Below are 24,051 nucleotides of genomic sequence, written 5' to 3' on the forward strand. Positions count from 1 at the left end.
CAGCCAATCATATCAGTAGAGTGCGCAGGGAGTGCACAAAAATAACTGTATGTAGCATTACTCAATCCAAAATGCCACCTTTCTTTCCATGTAACTTCACCTTCTTTCCATGTAACTTCATCGTGAAGCCTGGTATGGGCCAAAAACGACCCAGAAGACTTGTGAAAACGACCCAGAAGACTTGTGAACTTCTTCTGGGTCGTTTTCGGCCCAGAGCAGGCTTTACGGCGAAGTTACAATTGTAACGTTCGATGTCCAAATAATGCACATTTCAGTTCCTCTAGATTCTACCGAGAAGACACAGAAATAACTAAAAAGCATCCAAAGAGAAGAAAATAAATAAAAAGGCTCATCTTTTCTTGTTGCAGGAAAAGCTCAGCAAATAGAAAAGTTATGGTTTTCAAGCAATTGTCAATTGTGTCACAACCCTGTTCTTCTCAAGAACAATCTACTTGTCAACAAGCACAAACTTCTTCAATTTATGTAAAAGCCAAAATTGTGTTTCTCGTGCTTAAAAAATAATCTAGATGCAAGAATCGCAGGCTCAGATGCCACTAAACGAATCACATATTCTCTTGCTACAACTTCTGTTATCCAGTTCAAAATCTTTGGCCAAAATGGCTTTTGGCTTGAGAGAAAATTGTCTTCATACCTTCAAAAGCTGTGCCTCAACGCCTCCATAAACGACCATGCTGCTTCTGTTCTTCCATTCGCCTGCATCATTCGGTATGATCGTTAATATGCAACTTGCAGTATAAGAAGTATGATCACTTTAGGTTATTTGGAGCAAGTAAAACCCCACTTCCTCCTTCTCCCAACCAAATACAAACGAAGACCCACCAAAACCAGCGCTTTATTTTATTTTTCCTTTACCCCTGATAGTTTTTAGAACGCCTAATGAGTAATGAACTCTGTTGGGATCTCACACCCTTGGTATGATGCCAGTACTGGTCTGATATCAGGTGGACTGGTATGGGCAACAACTGTACATAAACCGGGCAGTACTTTTTCATACATATAATCAAGAAATTAACAAACCAGGCAGAATTTGAGTAGACATATTTGACAGGCATAGTCATATTATCATTTTCTATAACAAATTAATAATGCTTAAAACGAAGATAATTGATTATTCAAGAAATTAAAAAAGCGAGGAGACAAAATATAAGTACTTATTATATATTTCTAAGGAAACATCGAGGCTGCCATAATATTACGAGCGAATAAATACGATTCTCATTAACAACGTATACTCAAAGAGATAAAAGATGAACTTAAGTTAGTGAGGATATCATTCTCTTATTAACAAACTACTTTTATTTCAAAAGACTTTTAGGACTCTTGGCCAAGTTGATGATACCGCTAACAACTCCATGCATCCCTGTGATAATTGAATACAAATAATTATCCGAAACACAGATAAATGTATTTTAGAGAGATATTTTTGTACATAGCATGTTAAAGAACAGAAACAGACCCCTCTTCTCTCCAAGAGTTTCTCTGCATGAGAAGCTGTCTTCCAATGGTTGATGCCCTTGCTTTCCTCGGTCGAAGTATATTATTTAATTATTCTCCCAATTTCTTTATCATTTTCTGTCGTATTTGCTCAGATTCCCCACCTTCTTTCATATTCTTTTGCACTACCGTGCTTGGCCCTTCTGCCAAATCTCTGCACACTCATTATGGGCCTTTTGACATATCTCTGAGACACCGAAAGTGAACATACAAGGAAAAGCCTACCGGAACAAATCCACAAGATAGATTATTTGTTTAGACTTTGCAGAATTTGCTCTGCCATTTGAAAAGATCATCTTTGAACTGAACCCATGCCAATTGCAAAACATATAAGCAAGAGTTGAAGTAGAAACTATGCCCAGCGCAATGCTCTATTAACTGGAATATGTCACAGTACTCAAATAACATACGACTAACTTAGAGGTAGACATCGAACAAAACTAGCACTTATCTTCCGTGCAATACAATTAATCAAGGTCTCAACTATACAGTATGCATATGTTCTTTTGTGAAGGGAGACGAGAGCTGACTTCCAACAAAGTTCAATCAAGCAGGAACCAAACACACATACACTTCGGCATGACCTCAAGCGTCCCAAATCATCACAACAGCTATAACTCCAATGCCTAACAACACTGCAAAAAACTTGAGAGAGGGTGTGTCTGCCGTGACATTCTTCTGTGGTATATAACCCTTTGATAGTAGGTTGTTTATGGATACATAGATGAAAACTCCACATGCTAGACCCATTGATATGGCAAAGACCCAATCTGCCACAGCACCCTGAGTTGTGGCATCTATAATGATTCCAATGGCCACACCGATTGGACTTGAAATGGCGAATGCAAAAGCATAGGCTGCACCTGACAAGAAAGGACGGTTTGGAATCATGCGGAGGAGAGCAATGCCCATGGCAATGGCTGCAAATATCTTGTGCAAAGTGATTGTCCATAAGGCTTTCCAGGCATCAGCTTTTGTATCTGCAACTCCAATCGCAATACCCTCAAAGACAGAATGGAAACACAATGCGACAATCAACAAAATGGTATCCCCAAGCGAACCCACAGCAGCAAAGGAGCCACGATGGACCTATTAAGTCATACAAACAGATATTGACTCAGTTACAGAAAAGACTGGAAGTTATCTACCGTATGTACAACATTACAACCCAGATAATTAAGTATAGACTAGTTAATCTAAAATAGAAGAGACTGTCGTTTTCTCCTCCGATGCTAATTTGAGATGAACGAGCATATCTCTCACCCGATGCTGTGCTTGTGAAGTCACGCCGTTATTAATACCTTTCCCTCGCTCAACTCCACCTGAAATGAAATGGAGAAAAAATGAATGACGGGATCAATCAAGCTGCCACAACTTGTGTTGGGAATTTGGACCTCCAAATTCACCCCCCCTAGTATCTACCTTTTGCAGGAATAACAAGAAAAATAGAGAAATAATAACAACACAAGAAATTTACGTTGAAACTCCAAAACAGGAGAAAAACCACCAGACCCAGAGAAGAAAATTCACTATGTAAAAAATTGTTACAATCACACAATTTTTCTCTTCACCACACCCACAAAACTACCCCACTAGTAAATCTTTAACTCTACATCTCTTCCCCTTTTACAAAAAGGTTAATAGAGAAATTTAACTAAAGTCAAAAGTTACTAGATAAGCTTTTAACTGGTGCACTTAAACTAAGAGGCTAAGCCTCTTATTTATAATGCATAGCCTGTGCCAATTTTATTAATCCCACTGATGTGGGACTAACAAATAAGCAAAAGTCAACAATCTCCACCTTGCGACTTTGACTAGTCCCACAGCCAAGTTCCACCTCAATGAAGATCTTCATAGCTTCCGCTATCATGCTTCACCATAAAAGCATACTCACTCAGAATAAACCAATTCCAAGCATTTCACTTCGGCCCATGTCGAAAACAACCTTGCTGAAAATTATGGTGTAACTTCCACGTTTGGCTTTCCTGGAAGTTCATCAGCCATCGACATGAATTTCCACCACACACCCTGCATCAATGTCAAACCAATGCCTGTGTGCAAACTTGTGGATCCGCTAATATTAACACATCCTCTATCATGGCAACTTTGGGAATTCGGCATGCCATGAGGATGTACATGTCTCTTTTTAAATATCAAAATCTTCCATGGAGAGAGACACAATATTAGCATCAATATCAGTATCTCCATTTACTGACTTGGAGCCACTTGCCGAACCTGTTCCAGCTCTTGGACAATTTTTCTTGACGTGCCCAGATTGTCGACACTCCCAGCAGACTACTTTTTTCTTCACGGAGTTCTTCATCTTCCCATTTCCAGCTGCTACCATTACTGAGTTCTCAAGTGGAACATTACTTCCACTACTTAGTCTTCTCTCTTCAGAAAATATTTTACTGGTAACTTCTGAAAAAATTATTTTCTCCTTCCCATGTATCAAAATAGGTTTCATGTGCTCATAGGAAGGTGGAAGAGACCAGATGAGTCTCAAGGCTTGATCCTCATCATCAATTTTAACTCCAATAGCTTCTAGTTCAGCGACAATGCCATTGAGAACACTTAAATGATCTGAAATAGTTGTACATTCACTCATCCGCAATGTATGAAACTGCTCCTTTAGGTACACACGATTTGAGACGCCCTTCGTCTGATACAACTCTTCAAGTTTTTCCCAGAGTTCCTTTCCCGTAGATATTCCATGCACATTTGCAAGAACATTTTTGGCTAGGCACAGACGTATCGCACTTGCTGTTCTCAAATCCAGATCCTCCCAATCTTCATCGCTCATTTTAGATCTGCTACTTTCACCAGTCATACTAGTACCAGTGCTAACTTCATGTGTTGGTCTGCCCTTCAATGCCTTGTGTAATCCTGATTGAATCAAGACATCCTTGACTTGTACTTGCCACAAGCCAAAATTGATTCTCCCATTAAATTTCTCCACCTCAAATTTGACAAGATTTGAAGGCCTACTTCCTGTCATTACTTTGATGAATTTACTGTAGAAATGAATAGTACCTCACTAATTCAGTTCCTAGGAAAGATTGGAGGGTCACAATGGACACACTTAAAATTTCCAATCTCCTAGACAGAACCTCCTTAGACTGTACGTATCCACACTACCACACCAAAGCTCCACCCCACAAAAAGAGCCTAGTGGCTCTGATACCAATTGTTGGGAATTTAGACCTCCAAATTCACCTCCCTAGGATCTACCCTTTGCAGGAATAACAAGAAAAATAGAGAAATAATAACAACACAAGAAATTTACGTTAAAACTACAAAATAGGAGAAAAACCACCAGACCCAGAGAAGAAAATTTACTATGGAAAAAATTGTTACAATCACACAATTTTTCTCCTTACCACACCCACAAAACTACCCCACTAGTAAATCTTTAACTCTACACCTCTTCCCATTTTACAAAAGGTTAATAGATGAATTTAACTAAAGTTAAAAGTTACTAGATAAGTTTTTAATTGATACACTTAAACTAAGACGTTAAGTCTTATTTATAATACATGGCCTGTGCCAATTTTATTAATCCCACCGACGTGGGACTAACAAATAAGCAAAAGTCAACAACTTGTTCACCCCCTGGTTTTGGAGTCCACAGAGGAGATACCCGATTGTTTGAATTTGTTTAGCTTCATCTATTTCTAGCCGTGATTTTTCCGCTACTCCTGTAATAAAATTTTTATTCACTCGTGTGTTTGGCATATTATTTTATTCTTTTCTCATAGATGATGATACACTTACTGTCCTCTTTATCACTACCACCTCTTCACAACTTTAATATTTGAAATTTGTAATTTTTTTATTATTTTTTTAAGTATTTTTTTAACATCTTTAATTATTAAAAAATAAATAAAAATATATATACAACCTTGCTAATATTCACTTCTTTAACTATTAAATAAATAAATAAATTAAAAATTAAAAATAGTAAAAAAAGTACTACTCTCTAGTAAGCCTATCATTATTTTTAAATTGTCTACCTTGCAATGATGGCCTTGACATCTATATACTAAAATAGAATAGTAATCGTAACTTTTCGTCTGCTAATCAAACTTTCCCCAATACAAATCATAACCTTTCGTACGCTAATCCAAGACAACAATTTACCTTTCAAAATGACCCAAACCAATTACATATTTCCTGTAAGCAATCAAACGCAACATTCCCATCACAGATGTATTAATAGTTAATCTTTTGAAATCCTATAATGGAATTGATCATGAGTATCAGATACATGGAAAAGGTAAAAAAAAGAGCTTTGATGAACAGGGACATACCTTGATGCTCGAGATCAGCAGCACTGGACCCAACACCGTTTCCCTTGCCATACACGTAGGAGATAACACAATCAGCAAGCATGGTCAACAAGTAGCCGGCGCAAGTCAACATGTAAGCAAACGGGTAATCTTTTGTAGTCAAGTCCTCGAAAGTCTTGTTGGCGTCGCTGAGAAAGTGCATCAGCGCCGTGCCCAAGAAAACACCGCCAGCAAACTGCGTCCCGAGAATCAAGAAGCCCTCGTTCCACTTGAAGAAGTAGGGGGAAACGCCGGCGACGAAAGTGGCTATGAAGATAATTATCAAGCACCGTATCTTAGCCAGTATCAAAGGCTTGGAGCGAAGGTCAAGGTCGTGGTAGGTTGCGTCGCTGTTGTTGTCGCTGTCGCTGTCGCCATCGCCGTGGCCGGAGAGGAAAAGGAGGAGGAGGAGGGAGAGGATACGAAGAAGCGAGGCATTGCGAGTGTGAGGTTAGAGATATGGTAGGGATTTTTCTACATTCTTAACATTGTCATATGTATATAGATAGGGATAATAATCTTCGTAGGTTACTGGTTGCACTCGTTAGAGAGAGAGAGAGATGGCGAACTGCGAAGACGACGAAGTCAAGAAGAGCATGTGTAGTACTGTACTAGTACAACACCGAACATATAGTTGGGAACTCATAAATAATATTTTTGGTCGGTATGGTGCTCACCCCCCAATCTCACTCGCTCTACTGGGGGCGTGCTGTTTCACTTTCACCAGCCAATTCATATTTATATATAATTTTTTTATTTTAAAAAATTATATTATCTCATTTTCTATTCATATTTTACGCCGCTGATCGTATAGAGAATATTTAATAGATAATGTTATTCTGAAAAGTTAGTTGATGTGATGTATTGTAAATTTGTGATCATACTTTATATTTATTAATTTATTTTTCAATTTTCTATTCAGGCGAAGCTCATCTTTTAGAGAATTTTTTCAATAGATAACGTTATTTCTTCAAAAGTTTCTTGATGATGTTTTCCAAAGTCTATGGAATGAAACCATACTTTTAATATTTATTTATTGATTCATCCGTCTATTCCGTGAATGGCACGCTCTTAAAGCCTCGCGTGATTTCGGCTCGTATAATTTATTCATGGAAGTGCGTGGCTCCGGCATCATCGTCAATTCCTGCTAATAACTCCTACAGATAAACATGCAGCAGTCATATGGACCTAAGCTATGCCACGTCAGAAAAACCACGCCACGCATGGTCCAAGAAAATAGAAAGAAATAAAAAACCCCAAGTTGATGGAAAACTCAACTGAACCAGTTATTGAGAAAGCGAAAGTCCACCGCATTGACATCTGGAGTAGGAAGAAAATCCAAAATGCCACCTTTCCATGTAATAACTTCGCCGTAAAGCCTGGTCTGGGCCAAAACGACCCAGAAGACTTGCAACGCTCCATGTCCAAAACTACAACGCACATTTCCGTTCCTCTAGATTCTACTGAGAAGACACGGAAATGACTAAAAAGCATCCAAAGAGAAGAAATGAGTAATAAGGCTCATTTCCCCGCAAATAAAAAAATTTGGTTTTCAAGCAATTGTCAATTGTGTCACAACCCTGTTCCTCTCAAGAACAACCTACTTATCAACAAGAACAAACTTCTTCAATTTATGTAAAAGCCAAAATTGTGTTTCTCGTGCTTAAAAAATAATCTCGATGCAATAATATGCCACTAAACGAATTAAATAATCTATTGCTAGAACTTCCATCATCAGTTCAAAATCTTTGGCCAAAATGGCTTTTGGCTTGAGAAAAAATTGTCTTCGTACCTTCAAAAACAGTGCCTTGTATTTTTTTTTTTCTGTCATCCCAAGTTAATAATCAAGCCCTACAATTTCCTTCACCTCTTTTTACATTTATTCTGGCCTCAAACGCCTTATTCTGGCCTCAACGCCTCCATAAACGACCATGCTGCTTCTGTTCTTCCATTCGCCTGCATCATTTGGTATGATCGTTAATATGTAACTTGCAGTATAACAACTATGATCACTAAATGTCATTTGGAGCAAGTAAACCCCACTCCCTCCCTCTCCCAACCAAAAACAAACGAAGACCCACCAAAACCAGTGTTTTTTTTTTCCCCTTTACCTCTGATAGTCTTTAGAACGCCTAATGAACTCTGTTGGGATCTCACACCCTTGGTACGATGCCAGTACTGGTCTGATATCAGGTGGACTGGTACGGGCAACAACTGTACACAAACGAGGCAGTACATTTTCATACATATAATCATGAAATTAACAAACCAGGCAGAATTCTCGCAAGGACAGTTGTAGTTCAACAACATGGTAACTATAAACACTTAAAGGAGTGTCCTGTTCTTCTTCTTCTTCTTTTATGAGCAAAGGAGTATCTCATTCAATATTATTTGGCATGAACTTAGGAACTGTACAACACTTACATTCAAGAAATGGTATAAAATCCAAAAGAGCTGTATCATCTGTCTCATGCTGCTTCCATGGCTTGACAGGAACACAGTTCTCTGGTTGAAGGCAACCTTCCAGTGCATGTCCACTCAAATAAAGAATCTTTCCAGGATCTCTGTTAAGCTTTGAAAGATCCTGACAAGGGAAACTATATATTATCGTCTACACTTCTCAATCTAGTCTAGCATCACAAATAATTTCCAAATATAAATTATGGGAAATAGGCAAAATGCTGAGAATAACAATCAAAGAATTTCAACTACAGCACAAGAGATAGAACTCAGAGATTGCAATAATCTTGAAAACACATGAAAATAATAGAATATAATGCAGGGGAAATAATGTGAATCAATAATTGGTCATACTCTGTAATGGATCCCATTCTGGTACTTGGTAGCGCCCTTAGATAGCCTATATCGTATGCAATGCTTAGGATCCAGCCTTTCTACAACAGGATCTACAAACTGCACATATCAATAGAAATCAAGATAAAGATAGCCATATTAAAATAAGAACGCAGCGATGACGAAGATAGCAAGTGAATAATCAGATTACCATACTCTGCTCATCAGAATATACAACAATTTCATAGAACTGAGCCAGATGTTCCAAGAAAGAATCAACTCCAGGTCTTTTGAGAGTTTGCCAGCCTTTCTCTCGCTTCAAATACCACAAAGATAAATTTCTTACAACATTAAGCAATTTCACAAAAACTATGAGCACAAGAACCAGATATAAAATAAACACATGGTAAAAGTGAAACCAATACTTGAAACACGACATCACATATTAAGCAACCATAACACTATTAACAACTAGTTTTATTTTATTCATTTTTTTTTATAGTTAATAAGAGAATTTTATTCCAAGTAAATAGGCATAGCCCATGTACACAGGAAGTATACAAGAGAATATGCCTAAATACAAGCTAAAACAGAACACGACTAAAACAGAACATTATCAACTAGTTTGAAAATGCCAAGCAATCTTGTTTCCTCCTTTAAAAACTTCAAAAAAAAAAAAAAAAAAAAAAGAGTACTCGCCTTACCGTCCAATCATAGTGAATCAGGGTCTCTTGCAGATCTAGAACAAGTGTAAAAACATGTCGCTCTGCAGGATGCAAATCTGGAAGAAGCTTCTCTGCGTATGGTTCAGCAAAACTCTGCCACGAAGCACGAAAAGTTTCGGTAAACACAAGGAAGGTTGTGCTAAGTAGAAAATCACAGATGAAAACCAAGCATGTACCTGAACTTGCTCTTCAATCAGCCTCCCCATTTCCAAGTAAAGCTCAATTGCTTTAGCAGGCACTGAGATGTTAGAGGAAAAAAGAATCAATGTTGATATCAAAATATAAATTATAACTAGAAAGATGGTTTTTAGATTTAATCATGCTTAGGTGTCTCTCTTGTATGTGTCCTGTGTACATGGGCTATGCCTATTGCTATCAATAAAAGTTCTTGATTAGCTATTAGGAAAATTATGATTTTTGGCATTCAGAGCTGACTGAGAATATTCTTAATTCATCTTCCGCAGCAGCCTCAAACCCATGTAGTGTGCCAGCTAGACCGTCTTCACAAGCCAGGCACACACATAAGGAGTAAAGACATTCACTAGATTTCACTTCCTATAGATTCTTCACTAACTACTAATTACACAATGAACTAGCTATTTCATCAATCAGGGGTGGGGGGAATGAGAGTATAAATAGAATGAAACGGAGCCCACAAGATTCCCCATATGCTCCTATTTTTCTAACAATAATGACGTGCAATGATAATCATAAAGTCTCTATCCACCAAAACGGTAAATAATTATGTGGGCAAAGTTTGAAACAGGCCAAAACTTCTATAGATAGAATTGTAGAAAATATACTACACAAAACCTAAGTTACTAGAAAAAAATGAAGCCTGCCTTGTAACATAGCCAACGACAAAAACCTACAAGAAAACCTTTTTTTATTAGCACCGGGTGTTCAGGAACAACATCCTGACTAATCCCAGGGGTGCACAGGCCCTACAACAAGGAGTTTCCCGCAATTGTACCTCGGATAATTCAAGAGAAAAAACCCTAGTCCGATGGCCCCTAAAGATTGTTTGCACCCAAAGAGATTTGAACCTTAGACCAAGGGGGAGCATACCCCCAAGCCCAAGGCCTTGACCACTTGAGCCAACCCCTAGGGATTTAAAACCTACAAGAAAACTAATACTCCAACTGCTGCTGATACTCAGTACAATCAGTTGTCCATATAGCAGCCATTGTCAGTAGGGAATCTATACAACTAGGTGTTTTTCAATGTCTTAAGTTCATATGTGAGTGTCAGCAACAACCACCGCATTAACATCAAATTACATAATCCTGAAATATTACTTTTAAGACTTGAATGGGAATACGATGAAATGATTAAATGCAAAGGGTAAGCTCTCAGAAATAACCATCCAATAAAACCCCACAAATTGAAAATTGGATTGACGACATAAACATAACACAGAGCAGAGATAATCAGCTGAATAGAGACAAAACTGCAATAGATTTAAGGTTCCTACCTGTCATTGCAGCAGAGTAAAGCAAACCTTTAAATTTCTGCACAGGAGATCGATGAAACAAAATGTTACACCTTATCCGATATTGTATTGCAAATACTAGCACCGCACAAGCTCAAACGCAGTAAACGCACAAGCAAAGTGCACACAAATCAAAACATTTGCAGCAAATGGCCAAACTACCCTATTTGAAGAAAGAATGACCCTACACTTACTTCAACTGCCGAGGCATCGTCCGTCGTATTGAAATTCACTGATGATCGTAATGCCCTCGTCTTCACGTCGATCTCATCCAAAGTGTACGCTGTAAAATAAATACACGCCTTTTTTACAGCTCTCGCTATCTTATTCATCTAGAAACCGCAATGAAATTAGCTTTCACCGTTCTATTAAGCCAAAACCAAGCAAATTTTGTTAGCTTTCAAAAGGGGAAACACGCACACACAAACAACAATAAAGCAAATTTTTCTTTACCCTTGTTAATCATCATATGAATGTCATATTTCATAATTATTAGTATTTTCTTACCAAATAAACAATTGATTATCAATCTTATAAAGTTCTCAGCCAAAAACAAATGCCCAAAAGAAGAGAGAAAAAGAGTAATTTTCAAAACAAAAACAACATCGTATTAATGAAAAAAGCAAGAACCATATGAGACGTAGCCTGCAGTGGCGGTGGCTCCGGTGAGGGCTCCGATGAGACCGTACTTGAGAAACCTCCAACCTTTGTTGCTGCTTGAAATGTTCGCATCGGAAGGACCCAGAGGAGCATCTGTAGTAGTATTAGGAGGAGGAGGAGTAACAGCAGCCGCAGATGCAGTCGACGAGGCTAATGGCTCTTTGGGAGCGCCCGAGAGGACGTCGGAGCTTAATGGGCGTCGGTGGTGCTTCGTGAGCGAGGAGGCGAGGCGGGATCGGAGTATGGGGAAGGACATCCCTATGAATTTTTATTTATTAATATGGGTCTGTCTGTGAGATCTCCGCGTGTTCTGGCGTTCGAAGTAGGGTTTTGGGCGCAGACAGAGAGAGAGAGAGAGGAGGACGGGGGGACGGGGGTGTTTGGAAATGGGAGGGGGCTTTGAGCTTGAAGGTTATGACTAGGGATTGTTTGGGAGTTGGTGTTGAGCGGTTCTAAACTGAGAGTAGAATCGAATTAAGTAACGGTTTGGTTAAACTTGTATCCAAATTTAAGGCCTTTCAGAGTTACAGTAATTCAAAGCTTTCCACGGATAAACTATTTGAGAGGCTTTGCATGACCATAGGGTGCATGATTTTAGTAAAGCTGTTTAAGTTACAATAATGCACGAGTTATACCCACAACCAGATGTTTCATTGTTTCAGCTTAGCTACAATGTGAGTTTATTGCTCTTGCGTTACAGACACATATATTGGACCATTGTCACGATATCACATTCATATTTTATGGGGCGGTTTTGGGGATTACCTGTCTCTATCTCTCTCTGGCTCTATCTCTATTACACACTGCTCATGGTTATTGGTTAGAACCTTCAAGAAAATGCAACCCCTCAATCATAAAGCCAGATAGCAATCAACCTCTAATTGATAAGATGAAGATATCTTCTTAATAAGGGACAGCTAGAAAGTTTAAAATAGTGAAGTAAATGGTAAAAAAACCTCCCATTTTGGTCAGGGGAACCTTCAATAATGATGTGACTTTCCTCAAAGGGCAATTTGCTACCTTCGGATACCATTGAAGGGATATTTTGTGCTTCTATATTGCTTGGCAACCAAGGGTAGCTTTGTATACCCATCCACATGGATGTAAATCAAGATTAGAACTCCTCTATATATATATATATATGAGAAAGCTTGAAACTACAACCTAAATCTGTTTCATATTCTTTAAAGCTTAAACTCCTTTCCCACCCACATATTCCTTTTCCAAAGTCCTCCCTCTTCTGCCAGAGCAGATATCAAAATGGATCTAACTGAGTACTACAAACCACAAACCCTGACTCAGTTTATAAGCATGCAGTTTCTAAAGAAGGTGACACAGTTGGTACTCTCAGTTTCTGTGTTTTCTTTCTTCTTTTCTCACTCATCCTCGCTTTCTTTCCCCCAGTCTTTCGACTTCTTATCCGCATTCCCTTTCCAACTATTTGGCCACACTGTTGATAAAAACTGCATATTCCTCATTTGCAATGGGCTCCTGGTTTTCCTTTCAAAATACTCCGGTCTAATAAGTTCTCTGCCACGGTCTAATCACGACGAGGAATCCATCACAAGTGTTGATCTTGGTCTGCAACCCGACTCGTCTACATTAGAGACCAATGAGGCAACGTTGGAGAACAAGGTTATGGTAGAAACCGTCGGTTCTGCAGAGAATGTTGCCCTGAAACAAAGGAGAGAAATAGACTATTTGATCAAAGATGTGAAAAAGGAAACTGAAAATACAGCTGTGGAGGAAGGAGAAAACAGGTTTTTTATTTCAGAAGAAGAAGAAGAAGGTGTAGTATATGTCTCAGAAGATGAAAAGGAACAAAATGAGTCAGCAACTAGCTCATTTATCAATAAAGAAGAAGAAGAAAACGAAGGAAATGAGAAGTTGAGTATAGAAGAACTAAACAAGAAGTTCGACGATTTTATTAGAAGGATGAAGGAAGAAATAAGAATTGAAGCTCAACGACAACTAGTTATGGTCTAGTGATCCCCTTAAATTATTTTTTACTTAAAAAATCATGTGTGTCTCTAATCCTGATTGTGAATTGTAAGTTCCAATACTTGTTCACCCTTCTTCTGTTAGCTGTATGTGAATGTACTCTAGGAACTCTTGTCTGTTCTTCGTAATTTTGTTATCTGTGTACTTGTTTGTTGTTGTAATATGAATAAACAGTCAGTGAATATTGTATCTGTAGTCTTATTGCAACCATATTTTGCGTTATTTGGTATATAAAGCTGCCACACGATCCATTTGCATGGGGAGGAAAATTAGATGTGTGGCCCTGCAGGTATAGGTTGATATAACATGCTGCCCAAGCCCTAAAATAAGCATGGTAAAATCCATGCAGCAAACTTTTAGGCACTGTTCTATCATAAACAAGAGTTTCATTAACAAACGCATCAAATCTTGGAAGCTACATATGGACCTTGATATGTTACCCTAAGCACATTACATCTTCGTTTTAGATACCATGGAATGTCAAGCATTGTGTAAATGATGACCGTACGAAAAATTGATTGATCATTGAAGTGGGACATAACCCATTTGGCCGGTTATTACTGCTCATTTCTCCTTGAAGTTATTAGTTTATAAGTTGTTTTGAGATAGACATGAACGCTAATGTCCCTCTATAATAAATTATGAACAAAAATGGGGTTGGAGTGTATCTGGGGGGCATTTTTTTCCTCAATAATTTTGACAGAATTGAAAAAGAAAACGTGTCATGATAATCGAACCAAATCACCATTTGATTCAAGTCCTGCTTACACAAGTTAACCAATTAAGATTGACTTGTGATTATACAGCTTTGCCTTGAAAGAATATGACAGGGCGTGTTCATCTACACCATATGATTCTTAACGCACGGAGGATTGAGATTGCCTGCTGGAATTAAACGATTCAATTTGGAGAAAAACAGACACGTCTTTAAATACATATGTGAGTCATCTACACCTCACAAAGACAGCATCAAAACCATTGAAGGACCATATGCTATGTTGTTTCTATCTAGATTATACCAACGTATAATCTGTCTTTAATTTGATTTTGAAAGGAGTTGTTAGGCTATGCCGATATAGTTGTTCATAAAACAACATAATGTTAACGAGTAAAAAGGTCAATATGAAAATAATTGAATTTTGGTCTTTTCATTCCATCATCAAGACACAAACAAACTTGATGAGCACATGAGTTGGTTAACCCCTTCCTCTGTTTCAATGTGATTGAAATTCTTTTTATCACATTGAAACAGAGGTTTGATATTTTTGACATGTTGCTATCTGCCACAGTGCTTTTCACAGCTTCAGTAGGGACAAGGCAATATCAGGCCATAGTCTTATAATCAAAGCAGAAAAATACTGAGTTAAGAAGAAAATATTGTTACAACAAAATGACAATAATTGTTTTCAATAGCTGAAAGGGATTGAAGGTTGCATTTGCTTGCATAGGTTGTACACGTGGTGCAAGATAACTTAAATCTTGTACACTAATCAAGCATGTGGTTGGAAACTCCAGAGCCTTCATTTTCACATCTCCAAGATGGATTTACATGAGAGAGCAGCTTCTCTCCAGAAGGATCTTATTCTTCTTCACATTTTGAGGTTGATCTCATTTTAAATGAACATGTTCGATTCCCACCCATAGAAGGCTATACAGCACAGGAGTGAATTTGAGTGGCTGAGAGATTCTGGCCCCTCCAAATTAGGTGGGACTTAATGGGAGAGAGACACAACGTTGTAGGAATGACCAAGTACTCTCTAGATCTTATCTTCCTCTAAAAGCAACTAATGTACTCATTCATGAAACTGCCTTCATTCTCTTGATAACTTCGAAATCTGCTACACTAACCATTTGAGGGATATAAACTCGTAAAGACCCATCTGGTTGAAATGATACTGCAATCTCTACAATTAGTTATAATGTGGGACTGTGAATGAATGATCTGATCGTGCATGAGGGTGACATTGATTTTAGTGTAGGCTTTAATTTGGATTTCAGAAAAAGGAACAAAAGAAAAAAGATAGACAGTGCATATAGACCCTACAGCATTTAATTAAATCCTTGAAAAACCCCCCTTACATGTTGAAATAATTACGCCCCTTCAAAATTGTAAACCTTACGGACTTTGATACGAAGTCAGAACATAAACATCTAAATCCTTAAAAACCAACGTGATCCAAAAATCAGTACCTCACATCTGCATGCAACTTTCATAATTGCTATCCACTTTAGGCAATGGTTGGGGTCCTATTGGAACAGGAAAAAAGGGTGGCGCTATTGGGTGATATTGTGTCGGTGGCGGTAGCGGTGGTGGAGGGATGTGGCTGCAGGTGTCATACAATGGATAGTGATCAAACCCTCCTCCATATGGTGGGTAATCATACCCAGCTCCCAACACTGGATAATTGCATGACATCCCATGATATGGAGAAGGAAAAGATCCATTTTCTCCATAATAATAGCAACCTCTTTCCCTGACCTCACCATCAAACCTAATCCATTTTACCTCTGCATGTTTACCATATCTTTCCAACACCCTCAGAAGTACATTTGGATTTACTCTCCCGGTAACTTTCACTGTCCCTTGATCGGCATCCATCGTCATGTTGTACACTCCTAACAATTTTATAAAATAAAAAACTTTATGCTAAAACAGAATACATTTTAAATAAAATGAATTATCAATCAAAGGTGAATTGGAAAAATACCACGCAGACTCTGCAAGACTTCCATCACCTTCCTCTTACACGTCTCACACTGTGAATTCACTTTAAGAACACAAGTCTGCAAAGACAACATTCCAAGAATATCTAACAAATCATCTCAAAGGCCGAAAACAGAAAAGAAAAAAACTATTGAAGAAACGTAACAACAACCAATAACAAAAGAATTAACATCTATTTTCCATTAATCTAACCACTTCTGCAAAGGAGTAATCCATCACCAAAACCTTTTGATGGAGTTTCTTGCTACCCTATCTAGGACTCAGAAAATATTTCTGAAGGTCGACTCCTAAAGGGTGATTAGGATTTCAAAAATGGACATGCCTTAATCTTGATTCTTAAGTCGTTACAATTACGAGAAAATATTCTAAGTACATTAATACCATATATATCTTTGGTGTCAAAAAGACCAAAAAACAATACCATATATATCAGATAGTCCTAAAATATCTCCCGCAATAATCAATCATATTAAATTATATAAAAATCAATCAGGAAGTGAGCTTGTTTATATATGGAAAGCATGATGGAAGGTGATCATTAAAATCTGTTTTTTATTTCTTTTGCAATACGAATCAGTGTAATTGCAAGAGTTATGTAGACTCAAAGGGCAAAGAATCTAAAAAAAGACACCTTTCTTTCGTGGGTGTCATATGGGAATGTGATTCCCATGGGAGCCACATGGATTTTTATGAAAATTAGAACCAAATATGTATATAATCTTAGTTTTCCAATCAGGTTTCTTGAAATGAAGTTAAGTTGCGTGAACTAAACTGCCCTTTATTTTTTTAAGATCTATTTTCCAATGAGGTTTCTCGAATACGAACTTTTCCTTTATTCTAAAGGAAATTCCAAAAGTTTCTATTGTGAATTAAGAGCATCTTCAAACAATTTTTTATTTTTTCGATCGGTTTGTACTGATAGAACCAAGAATTACAACAAATGTCTTTCTGCACTGGCACTATCCCTAGACTCTCCCTCCCGGAATGATCTCTTTCTTCACTGGTGAGGACCTCTCTCTCTCTCTCTCTCTCTCTCTCTCTCTCTCTCTGTCACCCCCCTTGGTTGAGCATAATTCAAGCACAAAGGCTCTTAGGCATCATACATGTCTTTTTAATAAATTGAATACAATCTTTGTTTGATTTATTTTGTCAGAATACTGACATGATTTGCTGATTTTCCCTCCTTTTCATTCTTTATTCAAATTATATATATAGGATAATCACGTTGTACTTAAATGCTATTTTTTAAGAGATGTCTGCAAAGGAAAAAAAAAAAAAAGGAAAAATGCGTCTCTGAATCTGGAAAAGAATATATATATATATATAGCAACAAATTAATAAGATTTCTTCAATAAACCGAGAAAGGTACAAGGTTGATGTTTAGTGTTGCTATTAAACTATAGTTTGGAACCTGAAAATTCATCCATCACAAAATCCAGATGCTAAGTTTTATTGTCATAAGAAAAAGTTTCAATATATTCTGCACTGATAATGGTATATTGTCCTAAAAGTTGATAGAAAGTTGAAACCATTTATATGCAACGGATCAAAATACTGAAACTTTATTGCTTGTGATGTTTTTCTAATGAAGATTTGATAGTATGCAATATAGAGTCATAGACAACTTGGACAACATGAATTAATAATTATTTTGATTGAACCCTGATGCAACTTCGCGTGCATGCAGGTCCTTATCTTTTGCTGAACCATCTCAATGGCCGGCAATGATGCAAAAGTGAAAGGGTCCATGCTATCAGGATTAGTAATTCCTACGTCTCAAATAAACATGACAGATGCTCGCAAGAGATCAAGACGACTATATCAGCGTAGCAAAAGTGCCAAAACTGGACGTGGTGATTCAAGTACTACTAGTTCTGCTAAATCACCCATTTTAGAGAAACTAGACCCTACTCTAATGCAAGTAGCTGTATTCTTTGTTGTCTCTTTAATAGAAGGGTCTTTGTGTTTCTACAACCTGACGCCCCATATGAAGGGAAAGAAAACCAATGCAATTATTGATGCTGTCTACTTCTGCATTGTAACAATGGCCACAGTTGGATATGGAGACCTTATCCCTGATAGCATCCTCACAAAGCTACTGGCCTGTGCTCTTTCTTTCACAGGAGTGGCAATGGTTGGATTACTCCTGAGCAATGCAACAGACACTTTGGTTAAAAAGCATGAAGATTTGCTAGTAAAAGCTTTGGATATATACCAAAATGGTGGTCCAACTGAAAGTATTAAAGATGAGGTTGAGACCATTAATATTAGAGGAAGATACAAGTGTTTATTGGTATTAATGCTTCTTTTGGTGCTCATAATCACAGGGACAACCTTCCTAGCTACTGTTGAGAAGTTGGACCTAATTGATGCATTTTACTGTGTTAGCATTACCATCACAACTTTGGGATACGGAGATGAGAGCTTCAAAACCAAAGGAGGGCGTGTTTTTGCAGTGTTTTGGATACTGGCAAGTACTATTACTTTGGCTCAGTTTTTTGCCTGCATTGCTGACCTAAACATAGGGAACAGACATAGGGAACTGGTCAAGCGGGTTCTTAGTAATTGGAAGATGACAGATGATGATGATGATGAACTGGAGGCAATACCAGATGATCTTGATCATAATGATAGTGGTGTAAGGTAAGTTGAATGCTTAAGTTTTACTTCTCTCTTAATTTTATTGTTGCAAACACCATCACCATGCATGTATGATTAATCTGAAACTCATCATAATTAGGAATTAAATCGGCAAATTTTCTTGTAATCTTGTTTTTACATGATTTATACAACTTAATCTTCTTACTCTTTCTATTTTCTGATCCACAGGGCTGCTGAGATCATCCTATATAAACTTCAAGAAATGGGCAAGATAACCAAAGATGATATTTCTCTTGTAAGAACGATAAGGAAGGAATTCGAACACCTTGACATTGATTGTTAACAGATCAATCAAAGAATCTTAATTGATCAGGACTACTTTCTTCTACGTAGACAAGTGACTTTACCAATTCATGTGAGGTGGCAGTACTGATGTAACTGATCGACTCGTCCCTTGTCATCAAGCGAGAGAAGAGAAGAATGTTGGCATTGCAATAGCTTCTTGTATTGGTAGAAAAATGATTTATACTAAACATGGATTGTGTCTCTGTTTTTTTTTTTAGGGTCCACATAAAAAATTAGAGTTTATTTAGTGGACCCTACTTTTTTCAAGAAGAGTATATAAAACTTACACACCATAAGATTACATCTAGCATTACTCATATTTGTAATTAAGACTTCATATTTTTTTTATCTACGGTTGTAATAACTTCTCAATTGGTCAAGTTTCAATAAAAACGTGTTCTTCATGTTTCTAACACGTTAAATTAAAAATAAAATAAAAGTTTAAACTTCTAGTGCACATGTTATCTCTAGAAAGGAAATGATATTTACAGTTATATAGTGTATAAGTATTATATATTTTTTAAAAATAATAAATACGAGATTTATATAAAATAAATTAAATTTTTAACATAAAATACTGATTGAAAAATAGAAAGATTAAAATGAAAAAGAAGAAGAAAACAACGGGCCAAGAGAATCGGCCCACTCGTTTAAGGTCTCGGCCCATCCCATCTTACGATCTCTCGCCTTCATCCTAGTCTCAAGTGGACGCTTATAAATACAAGTTGAAATGTGGGAAGTGACTGAAAATGTTAGATCTTCTGGGGAATTCCTCGAGAGTTTGCTACTCAAATTTCTCTTACACTTCGAATTGCTTGGAAAACGAAACCCAATACTTCTTTCCACTGGTAAGCCTGCATCTCTCTCTCTCTCTGTGGTTAAATCTTGCTGGAAGCCCATTTAGGTTACTTTCTATGGAAACCTCTTTTAAAAACCTCAGTTTGACTCCAATATGTGTATGTCCCTTCATTTCACTTCCTCTTCTCTTCAGTTGGTTTGTTTTTTCCCCATGCATGAGTAGAGGGTGTTATGTTGGCTAAATTGTGAGCGATTCTATCTGGAATTCAACTCTCCTGGATGTATACAAATTAAATGTTACTGTAGAATTTTTTATGCCGATTGTGTACTGTGAGAATCTTGCTGATCCAATCGCGTGAAGCATACTGTAAAGAATCTTGCTGATCCAATCAAGTGAAGCATTTGGGCTCACAGCCAGTTAGTTAATTCGATTATTTTATAGATCTTTGATTTTGTGAATGACAACAGAAACTCACAATTGAAGCCATGATTAGAGTTGTTCTGCTGGAGAGAATTCATGTTTCCTCAAGCCCATATTCTTAAATGTATAAACTTGGATTTGTTAAGTCAATGATTTCTGCTTGAATCGAATCGGCAATCGAGGTTTCAATCGGAAGTTGACGACGCACAAGGCATTGATAGAGGAGAACAAGAAGCAGTACGAGTAGCAGTTACTGCTTTTACATTTCAGATGCTAAATGTGACTGGTGGATTTCTGTTTTTTATCGAATTTAGATCATAACCCTTGGCGACATGACTAATCTTTGTTAGAGATGATATCAATAAGGAATTTTATGTTATTATTGTAATCAGTTTAACTTGAATGTGACGGTACAGGTGTTTTAGCTCTGTTCAATTTTGTTGAATCATTTTAATGAGAGAACCCTTGCTGTCATCATTACTGGAGCCCACAGCTCAGAAAAACAAGAAAGGTCTGAATAGAAGAAGATATCGGCAGTGTAAAAGTGCTCCTCTCGCAGGGTCTGTTCCTCCAAAGAAAGATGTGATCAGCTCGATTCCAAACTCCGACTCCAATGTTGGCAAAGTGCACCCAAGTTTTAAGAAAGTAGCTTTATTCTTCGCTGTGTATCTCGGTTTAGGAGCAGTATGCTTCTATCTTGTCAGGAACCAGATTGAGGGGAAGAAGACGGATGGGATTCTGGATGCCGTTTACTTCTGTATTGTGACAATGACCACTGTTGGATATGGAGACTTGGTGCCAAACAGCGCCCTTACAAAACTACTTGCTTGTGCTTTTGTTTTCACGGGAATGGCTCTGATTGGACTAGTCCTGAGTAAAGCAGCAGATTATTTGTTAGAGAAGCAGGAAATATTACTTGTTAATGCTTTGCGTAAAAAAGTTGGTCCCTCGGATATTCTGAAGGAGGCTGAGACCAACCGAGTGAAATACAAATGTTTAACTGTCTTTGTCCTTCTTATGGTGCTCATAGTAGCTGGGACAACCTTCCTAGCTACTGTTGAGAAATTAGAAGTAGTTGATGCATTTTATTGTGTCTGTGCTACCATCACAACCCTTGGCTATGGAGATAAGAGCTTCTCTACTAAAGCGGGGCGTGCTTTTGCTGTCGTTTGGATATTGACAAGTACTATTTCCTTGGCTCAGTTTTTTCTATACATGGCTGAGTTAAACACCGAAAGAAGACATAGGGCACTTGTCAAGTCGGTTCTTACTCGAAAGGTGACAAATGTAGATCTTGAAGCAGCTGATCTTGATAATGATGGGGTTGTTGAGTGAGTTATCTTATCTGTTTCTTTTTAGAGCATATCTTTCTTGTCACGGATGCTTTTCTGCACAAGCTCTATAAAAAAAATGTATTGTTTTTCTTTCTCAATGCACAGATTATTTAATATATTACTTAAGCTCAAACATTGCTTCTTTCTCTTTCCACAGTGCTCCTGAGTTCGTCCTATATAAGCTGAAAGAGATGGGAAAGATAACTGAAGAAGACATTTCACTTGTAATGGAAGAGTTCGAAGATCTGGATGTTGATCAGTCTGGAGCTCTGTCGGCGTCTGATATAATGCTTGCTCAATCATCTAAACCAGAGAGGTGACCTTACCATGGGAACCTGGTAATTGGATTGTATACACGTGTAGACTGTAAAGAAATATGAAATACTGTGTAAAATAAACTTTTCATCATCGATACATCTGGTTCATGGCTTTTGACATGATGATTTATATTGGTAACCCAATAATTCAGTCTCAATTATCATTCGCATTCTGGTCTGTACCTCTTGGGTATGAACGGATGATGGCCATCGAAGTAAGAGACTGAAGCTTGGTTAGAATCATTTACTACTTGGGATTCTTGGAAATTAAAGATCAGTCCTAATGATAGATGATTGAAGATCTGCAAAAGGTATTGTCATACTGCTTTTTGTTTTGTGAAATCCTTCCTGTTTGATCCAAATTCCTTAACAAAGGCTTCCAAGCCTTCCTCTTATGTCTTCATGTTGTAAAAGACTTGGGCCTTTTAATTCACATTTAAAGTATGTAATTAAAATATTTATAATTATATTGTGGTGAATCAACCATTGTCAATGCCATGCTCATGCATTTGACAAAAGTCCCCACGACACCCACCGGCAAACGAATAACCATGCAGCAGCCCCTCTTGAAGTTTCGAGCAACCACAAGTTCATGGGACCCATAATTCAGTCGGATGTCATGTCATCGCCAATTACGGCCCCACAACAAACTTATCCAACGTCCAACGTCCCACATCACTATTCGCAGAGTATAACATCAAAGAAAGGAAAGAAAATTATAAGAGAGAGGAAGAGAAATGATATATGACGTCGTAGATATGTAAGCGTTGCGTAATTTTTTAATTTAAAGCTTCAAGAAAATGAAACAAAAATGGAGTGACGTGTAATAACACGGGTTTCCTAGTCATAGAATTAGAAAGACGTCCTTCCCTTTCGGTGAGCCCATCGGCCCTTTCTCAATCACATCCTACACATTTCGTTTGTTTCCTCACCCAATCCAATCCCATTCAAAATATGCGTGTCTTAAAGAGCCTAGCTTTGTGTCTCAAGTGTCTATCCGGATTCACCGCACTCCTACGAACATAATAATTATACACCCAGTTTTTTTTAGATAATAATGCAAAGATGAATCTGAATGTCATGAACAAAATTATTCTTCACCGGAAAGAATTTACAGATCACCAGAGACAAAAACCAAAAAACAGGGAGTGGGGGTTGGGAGGAGTTTCGAAATTACACATGGGTTTTGTTGTTTCGTGCTGCTACTCGGACTTGAAGCTCTCTACCGAATGTTCCGGTTGCCCAGCGACGTAATCGATGAGTCCCTCTACGGCTTTGTCGTCGCCGTGGACGTCGATGCCCTTTACGGAAGTCCGGCCGAAGAAGATCACGGCGAAGAGGAAGAGTGCGGTGGAGAGAAATAGGGGCCAGAAGTAAGCCAAGACGGGGACGAAACTGGGTGCTACGTGGACGATGGAGACGATGGTGAGAGGGAGAGCGAGAGCGAAGATGATGTGGAACCTGTACTCAAGAAGCTTTTCCGGGATCTCCATGGCTTCTTGGGTTTGGCAGAAAGAGCGAGAGAAAGAGGAGAGAGAGAGTGGTGTTGGTGTTGGATTTTCACAACGGAAAAGGAGGGGGTGGGATTGGACTGCAGTTCCACTGTGCAGAGATTCTCTGAGGCGAGACTGAAGTGTTTGTTTGTTCTTGGAGGAGTGAGTCAGTGACCGTGATTTTCTATTCTTTTTACTCGTGTGCTTGCTTATCCAATCTCCACTCACTTTTCTTCCGTATTTATTAGCAATAAATGATTTTTATAAATTTCAATTAGACAAGTTTTACGGCAAAAATTAGACCTCATCTTTGAAAACCATATAAATAAAATAATTTTTTTAATAGAATCTATTTTTTTATCATAAATTTACACAAAATTTATTTATTTAGATTTTATACCTTATATTACTTTTATTTACTATTTGTTTGCTAAGCTCTTGTTTAGATACTAATATATTTTAAAATATTGATAAATAATAGTAAAATAATTTGTAAATAATAA

The 24,051-nt window shown here is 37.7% G+C and overlaps 7 protein-coding genes across 11 annotated transcripts; 3 read left to right on the forward strand and 4 right to left on the reverse strand.

The window, feature by feature from the left end:
• Nucleotides 1-1,855: 1,855 nt before the first annotated feature.
• Nucleotides 1,856-6,294, reverse strand: LOC122288995 (zinc transporter 11-like; the record flags this gene model as incomplete). The annotated part of the gene is made up of 3 exons (XM_043095859.1): nucleotides 1,856-2,604; nucleotides 2,779-2,837; nucleotides 5,826-6,294. Coding segments are annotated over 3 exons (1,032 nt in total), but the record flags the coding sequence as incomplete, so codon positions are not given.
• Nucleotides 6,295-7,447: 1,153 nt separating this feature from the next.
• Nucleotides 7,448-12,060, reverse strand: LOC122288990 (mitochondrial import inner membrane translocase subunit TIM50-like). Of its 2 annotated transcripts, none has more exons than XM_043095853.1 (10): nucleotides 11,484-12,060; nucleotides 11,048-11,136; nucleotides 10,836-10,872; nucleotides 9,538-9,599; nucleotides 9,341-9,454; nucleotides 8,848-8,952; nucleotides 8,658-8,756; nucleotides 8,268-8,427; nucleotides 7,955-8,057; nucleotides 7,448-7,799 (listed from the first exon to the last, which is right to left on the reverse strand). In XM_043095853.1, the coding sequence occupies exons 1-10, from the start codon at nucleotides 11,767-11,769 to the stop codon at nucleotides 7,754-7,756; spliced, it is 1,101 nt and encodes a 366-aa protein (XP_042951787.1). In that variant the 5' UTR covers nucleotides 11,770-12,060; the 3' UTR covers nucleotides 7,448-7,753. The 2 variants fall into 2 exon arrangements, with proteins under 2 accessions (XP_042951787.1, XP_042951788.1); XM_043095854.1 differs by having other exon boundaries at nucleotides 11,048-11,218; nucleotides 11,484-11,614.
• Nucleotides 12,061-12,637: 577 nt separating this feature from the next.
• On the forward strand, nucleotides 12,638-13,709 carry LOC122288994. The gene has a single exon (XM_043095858.1). It carries the CDS (start codon nucleotides 12,774-12,776, stop codon nucleotides 13,497-13,499), a length of 726 nt encoding a protein of 241 aa, XP_042951792.1. The 5' UTR covers nucleotides 12,638-12,773; the 3' UTR covers nucleotides 13,500-13,709.
• A 1,122-nt stretch (nucleotides 13,710-14,831) lies between these two features.
• Nucleotides 14,832-16,753, reverse strand: LOC122290208 (heavy metal-associated isoprenylated plant protein 42). Of its 2 annotated transcripts, none has more exons than XM_043097795.1 (3): nucleotides 16,661-16,753; nucleotides 16,223-16,298; nucleotides 14,832-16,130 (listed from the first exon to the last, which is right to left on the reverse strand). In XM_043097795.1, exons 1-3 carry the CDS (start codon nucleotides 16,661-16,663, stop codon nucleotides 15,706-15,708), a joined length of 504 nt encoding a protein of 167 aa, XP_042953729.1. In that variant the 5' UTR covers nucleotides 16,664-16,753; the 3' UTR covers nucleotides 14,832-15,705. The 2 variants fall into 2 exon arrangements, with proteins under 2 accessions (XP_042953729.1, XP_042953728.1); XM_043097794.1 differs by lacking the exon at nucleotides 16,661-16,753 and adding an exon at nucleotides 16,432-16,630.
• Nucleotides 16,754-17,081: 328 nt separating this feature from the next.
• On the forward strand, nucleotides 17,082-19,373 carry LOC122290070 (two-pore potassium channel 1-like). Its single transcript, XM_043097602.1, has 3 exons — nucleotides 17,082-17,242; nucleotides 17,927-18,882; nucleotides 19,069-19,373. Exons 2-3 carry the CDS (start codon nucleotides 17,954-17,956, stop codon nucleotides 19,181-19,183), a joined length of 1,044 nt encoding a protein of 347 aa, XP_042953536.1. The 5' UTR covers nucleotides 17,082-17,242; nucleotides 17,927-17,953; the 3' UTR covers nucleotides 19,184-19,373.
• A 523-nt stretch (nucleotides 19,374-19,896) lies between these two features.
• LOC122289849 (two-pore potassium channel 1) lies at nucleotides 19,897-22,199 on the forward strand. 3 transcript variants are annotated; one of them, XM_043097192.1, is made up of 3 exons: nucleotides 19,897-20,033; nucleotides 20,821-21,735; nucleotides 21,896-22,199. In XM_043097192.1, the coding sequence occupies exons 2-3, from the start codon at nucleotides 20,858-20,860 to the stop codon at nucleotides 22,056-22,058; spliced, it is 1,041 nt and encodes a 346-aa protein (XP_042953126.1). In that variant the 5' UTR covers nucleotides 19,897-20,033; nucleotides 20,821-20,857; the 3' UTR covers nucleotides 22,059-22,199. The 3 variants fall into 3 exon arrangements, with proteins under 3 accessions (XP_042953126.1, XP_042953127.1, XP_042953128.1); XM_043097194.1 differs by having other exon boundaries at nucleotides 19,958-20,033; nucleotides 20,452-21,735; XM_043097193.1 differs by having other exon boundaries at nucleotides 19,930-21,735.
• Nucleotides 22,200-22,856: 657 nt separating this feature from the next.
• Nucleotides 22,857-23,742, reverse strand: LOC122289850. The gene has a single exon (XM_043097195.1). The coding sequence runs from the start codon at nucleotides 23,546-23,548 to the stop codon at nucleotides 23,258-23,260; it is 291 nt and encodes a 96-aa protein (XP_042953129.1). The 5' UTR covers nucleotides 23,549-23,742; the 3' UTR covers nucleotides 22,857-23,257.
• Nucleotides 23,743-24,051: the final 309 nt, after the last annotated feature.

Source organism: Carya illinoinensis, chromosome 12, assembly GCF_018687715.1.
Source record: "Carya illinoinensis cultivar Pawnee chromosome 12, C.illinoinensisPawnee_v1, whole genome shotgun sequence".
Classification (NCBI taxonomy): Eukaryota; Viridiplantae; Streptophyta; class Magnoliopsida; order Fagales; family Juglandaceae; genus Carya; species Carya illinoinensis.